This window comes from Chelonia mydas, chromosome 5 (assembly GCF_015237465.2).
Source record: "Chelonia mydas isolate rCheMyd1 chromosome 5, rCheMyd1.pri.v2, whole genome shotgun sequence".
Lineage (NCBI taxonomy): Eukaryota > Metazoa > Chordata > Testudines > Cheloniidae > Chelonia > Chelonia mydas.
Window position 1 is genome coordinate 100,968,423 of NC_051245.2, and position 7,007 is coordinate 100,975,429.

At 45.4% G+C, this 7,007-nt stretch overlaps 1 protein-coding gene across 1 annotated transcript; it reads left to right on the forward strand.

Moving 5' to 3' along the window:
* The first annotated feature begins 376 nt into the window (after window positions 1-376).
* LOC122465764 (monocarboxylate transporter 7-like) lies at window positions 377-5,432 on the forward strand. Its single transcript, XM_043546245.1, has 2 exons — window positions 377-962; window positions 5,004-5,432. Exons 1-2 carry the CDS (start codon window positions 377-379, stop codon window positions 5,228-5,230), a joined length of 813 nt encoding a protein of 270 aa, XP_043402180.1. The 3' UTR covers window positions 5,231-5,432.
* Window positions 5,433-7,007: the final 1,575 nt, after the last annotated feature.

A 7,007-nucleotide genomic window follows, 5' to 3' on the forward strand; every position in this document is an offset into this window, starting at 1 on the left:
TGCTGATGGAAGCATAACTTTTTACAATTCCTGATTTTAACTATGCAAATTTAACACAGAAGTAATAGTGTGAAAGCATTTTCTGCTGTAATGGTGTGCTCCTGCCTGGACACAACAGCATGGTCAAATCTAACTTTTCTTCTCTCCCCATGCAGGTCTTGGGATTTCCTTTTCATGGACACCAGCCATTAGCATTGTCAGCCATTATTTCTCTAACAGAAGGGCTTTGGCCAATGCTGTTGCCAGTGCTGGGGAATGTGCCTTTGCATTCACCTTTGGCCCTTTTTTTCAGTGGTTAATTGGTCTATATGGGTGGAAAAGTGCTCTGTTGATCATCGGTGGCATTCAACTCAATATATGTGTCTGTGGAGCACTGATGCGACCCCTGAAGAACCGTTGCATTCCTGAAGCTAGGAGTTCTGAAGCTCAGAGACCATCCGGCAAGGATATGCCTAAGGCTGGCAAGGAACATGCATCTCCCAACACACAAAAAACATTCAACTGGATGCTTGTGAAGAGACTGGAGTTTATGCTTTATGCCATTTTTGGTATTTTAGCTGCTATGAGTTTTTTCATTCCCCCATTATTTTTGGTTCCACTTAGCTACAGCCTAAGGATAGATGAGTCTTGGACTGCATCTCTCCTGTCCATTTTGGCTATAGCAGACTTCATGGGCAGGCTGTTGTGTGGCTGGTATGCTAACCTCAACCTTACCAGGACTATACACTTACTGACAATGACAGTTGTTCTGATCAGCACGTCTTTGATGTTATTGCCACTGGCTAACAATTACTTGTCTCTGGCAATATTCACTGGCTTCTATGGCTTTTTCTTTGGTGCGACAGTGTCCATCCACATCACAGTGCTGGCAGAAGTTGTGGGTATGTCAGATTTTGACAGTGCCTTGGGGCTCTTTATGCTCATTCGAAGCACTGGAGGTTTTCTGGGGCCTCCTCTTGCTGGTAAGTTGAGATGGCACTTTCATAAACACAGCTTATTAGTGAACTGCTTGTTGTTTTGTAGCGATAGACTCAAACTGAGAAGTTTAGATCTGGTCCAAATTTCCTCCAGTATGGATTTTAGCCATGTTTCAAGCCCATCTCTAGTTATCTGAGCTACAAAATTGATAATACAAAGAGCCAGACTAAATCCTATGGAGAAAATTTTGCCCCTTCTCCTCCCTCTGTGTAGAGCCCTCCCAGCAGTGAAACTGGTGGGAGAGTGGCAGGATTCCTGCCGGCATTCATGCCCTCATACAAACCTGCTCCATGGTGTGCAAATTTTTGGTGGTGCCAAGAATGGGTCCAAGTCTCGCCCAGCCCCCCCCCCCACACCTGCCTAAGGCTCTGGGAGGGAGTTTGGATGCAGGAGGGGTGCAGGCTCTGTGAGGGGGTTTGGGGTGCGAGCTCTGGGCTGGGGCAGGGGGTTGGGGTGTGGTAGGGGGTGAGTTTGGGTACAGGAGGGGGTTTGGGCTCTGGGAGAGAGTTTGAGTGCGGGAGGGGTGAGGGGTCGGGGTCTGGGAGGGAGTTTTGATGAAGGCTCTGGGCTGGGGCAGGGGTACAAGAGGGGGTGTGGAGGTCAGGCTCTGGGAGGGAGTTACTTACTATGGGGGGGCGGGCTCTGGGATGAGGCAGGGGGTTGGGTGTGTGTGAGGCGCTTACCTCAGGTGGCTCCCGAAAGCGACTGGCACACCCCTTTAGCAGAGGCTCCTAGGTGGGGGCACCCCTCAGGCACCGCCCCCGCAGCTCCCATTGGCCGCAGTTCCTGGCCAATGGGAGCTGCAGAGTCGGCGCTTGGTTGGGGGGGGGCAGTGCGTGCAGACCCCCCCACCCCCAGGGCTGTTCCAGCTGCTTCCAGGAGTGGTGCGGCGCGAGGCCGGGCAGGAAGCCGCCTTAGCTCCACTGCTCTGCCAGTGGTGGCGGCGGTGGCTGGGGGCCCCCAAGCCCTTTTAAATCATCCAGGGGTGGCAGGTGGGGCTGGGAGATGCTTCGGGGGAGGCACACAGGGCCAGGGGAGAGATCCAGCCCCCAACATTGGTGGAGCCAGGCCCCTGAATATTCCTGGAGCACGGGCACCACAGGCCCATATAACTCACCACCCCTGCCATAGAGTACAATTCTGTAGGACTCCCAGTGTCCCAGCACAGAGATCATGTTTGTGAGAGAAGCAGAGTAGGGGGATATAGCCATGATTACATGGTATGAACTGTGGGGGCTACCGCATCCCTGAGACTGTAGTATTGGCCACAAAGTAGCGGTGGTACTGCTCGGAGGTAATGGCTGTAGGAGGATTCCATCCCCTTCCGGCCTACTGCAGAGAACCTCAGCTCAAAGCTTGGCCACTTAGGGGTGCAACAAGTGCCTCCTCAACATACCAATATGTTTTCTGGCAGCATCTCAGCCTATCAATATATTAAATGGAGAGGTGGCACAAAAAACAGTGGGAAGAAATAGGCCACATAGAGAAAACTTGAGTGAGTAGAAATATAAGCTGGAAAAATTCAAGTGCAAAGACTGCAGAAAAATACAAAACACAAATATCCAAGCAGGATATTAAGCAGTAATGCTGACGGAGACTTTGGTGTTACAGCGGACAGCAAAGTAGATATAATTCTGCAATGTGATACGGCAGAGAAAAGGCCAATATGATTGTAAGCCAATGCATATGAGCCATTGAATTTAGTGGGAGTCTTTTGAATCAGTCCCATGTAACAGCATAATTTCAGAAAGTAAGAAATTTTTACAGCCCTTTTCCATATAGTTCTGGTCTGACTGCCTCCAGTATTCTAGGCACAATTAACTGCATCAGCAACTGCATTCATTGAGCAGTCTAAGCTACCTGACTGCATTAGCAAACCAGGAAGTTGTCTAGATGGATATGAGTGTGGATAAAATTAATTGTGCCTGCGTTTCACTGCCACAGCATGATTGTGCACCCACAATATCCTATCCATCCATTCACGTTCTTACACCATACCTGTCACTGTGGTATCTGCAGGCCATGTTGAAGCCTGGCTAGAAATAAGAGTTTCCTCTCTCTCTAACTTTTATGATTCTTTGAAAAATAACTGTCCCAAAGAGCAGAGAAGCTAAGAATAGAATGGACCTGAAGACAGGACCAACTTCTTGCCCCAGATCAGGGCTGAGGCTCACTAGCAGGGTGCCCGGAGGAAGCTCACACTACCCTTCTGAAAATTACTACAGTTCTACCCAGTGACTGTCCAAAATACAGCACCTAACAACAGCAACACTGCAGTGCACTGGACAACTACAGCACAATACTGTAGGGTTTGTTTTTATGTATATAAATGTGCCACTCTCTGTGCTGTCCTCCTGTTTTGTGGCTAAACAGAGAATTTAATTCTGTAGAGCTGTCAGCCTGGTGGCATCTTTCACTAGCATTAAATTCCTGTACACTGTGCTCTGAACTGTTCCTGTTAAGAATACTCCGATAAGGGTGATCTAATAGTCTCTGCTGCTGTTTGCATGGAGAGTTGCAGCTATATAGTGGCTGATAATATAGCAGATACTTCAAATGAACTCCTCTTCCCAGGACACTCCAACAGAAGAGCTTCATGTTGCCCTAGGATGACTGCATCTGGCACATTGGCATGCTATATCATTGGTCACTATTCGAGATAGGGTATCAGACTTGGTAGTCCACCAATAGAATCTGATATGGCAAAACGTATCCCTGCAGGTCCTTTTCTGTTGGGTGTATAGGGCCTTTGAGACAAGAGTGGAAGAGAATACAGAGGGGCCTCCGCACTCCCTGAGGGGCTCAGAAAATACCATGCACTTAGTTTACAAACTGGTGTCACTGGGCCAACTTCAGCCCTGGTGTGAGCAGATGCAAACTCCATTGACTTCAGGGGAACTGCACTTGCTTGCCCTTGGGTTGAGCTTGGCTCATCATGAATAAAGGGATTTAACAAGTGTTAATGTTTTTCCCATCCCCCGTATTAATCTGAGCTGGTATAGGTCAGGTATAACACCAACATGTGTGTGGGAAGGAAATAGCATTTTCCAACACAATGAAGACCATGAGGCTCCTATCCACTGATCTGGTGGATTTTAGGGGATTTTCCTCTTAGGAGGGTCAGGAAAACACCACAGGATTCACCAGAGATAGCACAAACCCTCCAGTGGCCACTCAATTGTTTGAAAATTCATCCACAGTAAAATCTATCATTTCCCTCTTCCATCCCACAGTGGCCCCCCTTCTATTCTCTGATCACACCGATATAGCTCACCTCTGCTGCCCATGACTTGCCCTCCCTTCTATCCTCTATGGTTCACCCTATGCTCTTCCTTTCCCTACATGGCTTCCTCACAATTTCTGTTCCCTCTACCCTCCCATAGATTGTTCCCTCCTCCCCCCACTCTTTGTTGCCTCCTGCCCTGTTTGTGGTCTCACTAGTACTCTGGACCCTCCAACTCTGCAGTAGTTGCTGCTGCTGAGGGAGAGACAACTTGCAAAAAGCACAGCAGGAGGCCATTACCTGCTGTACAGTTCTTGGAAATTGGGTGGGAAACCAGTTCACTAGGACAGATGCTCAAAACCTGCGATGGTGCTAGCCAAACTGGCACTACTGGCTTCTAAACAACAAGCAGTCAGATACCTCATCGTTCATGTGGCTAAATTTTGTGGCTGATTAAGTTGTTCCCATGCATCTGTCCATTGCACCCCAAATTTGCACCTGCAGAACTGGTGACTGCACCCTCTAACAGATGCTTACCCACACACAATTACCCACTGAGCTTGAACAAGTGCACTTGCAAACAGAGCAATTTAGACAACTAATTTTGTAAAGATGGGCCTAAACCTGTTCTAAATTTGCTGTCATTACAAGTATCTTAAACTGGTGAATTAACCTTTACAAAGCCAGAAGATGAAACAAACTCAAAAAGAAAAGGTGTTCCCCTTCTTAATAAGATATCTCAGCAATTTCCATTAATTTCTTCTTGACAAATCACACCACTATCATTTGCTTTTCCCACCAGGTCTGATTGTGGACATGGCAGAAGATTACAGCGCAGGGTTCTACATAGCAGGAGCCACTCTCATCATATCTATTGTATTTTTGGTCGTTATAGATCAACTCCAGCAGAAGAAAGAGCAAGAGAACGACACAGACACTAAACCAAAGAAGCAAATCCTGCTATTCCCTTCCCTTAATTTCCTGAAACTTAAGACTGGAAAGTGTCAAGAACAAGATATGGGGGTGTGACTATTGCTATTTATCTCTAAGAAAATTTGAGGGCTTATTTAAATGTTTTAGTTTAATACATTCCAAATCCCCTCCCCCTCCAAGGCTATCGAAGTGGTGTTTACAAATTTTTTGCTGATATTCTGTGTAGGGCTATGCGAAATTAAAAAAAAAAGTCACAACAATTTGCCTGCAAAAAAACCCACAAATTTTCACATATTTTAATGTGAAAGTTGCAGTTTCATCTGAACAAAAATTCAAATTTTGAAATGATAAAATGTATATTTTTTAACCCAAAAGATGCAGTGTTTAAGTTGTTTTCTTTTTCTTTTTTGGAGGGAAGGGAGGAGGATAAATGTGGATCATACACACAAAATGGCAATAAAAATCTTAATACAATTCCCACTCCCTAAGTGCCTATTAAAGTCTGATGTTTTATTTATAATTTGGGTCATTTAAGTATTTCTGTCTGGTGATACTCATTGACAATATTTTGAGCACATGCAGCAGGCAGATTAGAGCTGGAGAGCAGTTCTCAAACTTTTTCAGTGTGGACTGTCCCTTGATAGTGAGATGTTTCTTGGACACCTCCCCTCACCCATTCATTATTGTGCAGACCAAGAATTTAATGTATTTTAACGTCTTTTAAAGACTGCTATTATTTAGTGCCCATGGGCCCCAGTCTTAGCTCAGCCCCCCACCAATGTCCCAGATGCAGTTAAGGTGGAGGAACCAGCATCATGCAACCAGACAGGTCTTCTGGGACCATCCCTTTGGGAAACGCTATGCTCAGATGCAACATAAAACACTTGTATGGGGAAGGAGAAAAGGAATTTAATCTCAAAGGGCTGAATCACTCCTACCATGGTAAAACCTGTGAGAGGGAACTCAGGCAAATGAAACTTCTGTGAGGCTCACCTCACAGAAATTACCCCACCGTGTTATTTTGATGGTGGAGATGGGTTAGGTTTACCACAATGTTTGTAAATCAGGACACTGTAATTAAGGTTCTCCCAACAGCCTTAATTCTGACCATATATCAACACTTATGTCCTCCCTATCCATCAACACCCTCCTTACACCAAAACACAATACTTCACCCACATTCCCAACGCTCATCGTGTATGCTAAGCCAGCGTTGCCCAGAGTGTGGGTATACCCCTGGGTGGTGAGCATGAACGACTAGTTGGAAGGGATGGAACAGAGAGACCCTCAATTGTTTTCCAGAATCTCAGATTCAATTTTTTTAAGTTAGTCTTTAGCTGCTAGGACAGTGAAGAGAATTTCCAAACATGAGCTGAGACACATCTGTCTGAATTTGCAGGATAGCCTGAAACTTTAGCTCTGAGGTATGAGAAACCCCATTCATTCCAAAGGGTGCTGACTTAGGTGCCAGTGATGATACTTTAAATGTCAACAGTGTTAACCAGTTCACTGCTCATGAAAGCATGGAAGAAAGAAAAGAAAGAATCATATTATAGTTACAAAATAAAGGACACATTTTAAAAGACAATTTACTTTCATGCAATTAAAACTCTAACATACATATAAGCCTTTAACAATATTTTCCTGAAAGGAGAGCTCATCTTTCAAAAGCTGGAGAAATTTGGTCTAAATCACTGTACTATAAACATGTTAGAGATATAAAGAGCCGAGAACCGCCAGCTAAAAAGTCAACTTCTAAAGTCGATTTTCTAAAAAGAAACCAATGACTACCTCAGTTGCTTCATCCTAGCTGTCAACATCTTCAAAATGCCAGATTTGATTAGCCAAGAGTCTAAACTACCCAATATTCAGG

Excerpts from the sequence above, each read along its gene's own strand:
- LOC122465764 (XM_043546245.1), top strand. The coding sequence starts at position 377 with ATGCGACCCCTGAAGAACCGTTGCATTCCTGAAGCTAGGAGTTCTGAA. Across the intron at positions 963-5,003 it reads TCTGGGGCCTCCTCTTGCTG|GTCTGATTGTGGACATGGCA; the intron begins GTAAGTTGAGAT and ends TTTTCCCACCAG.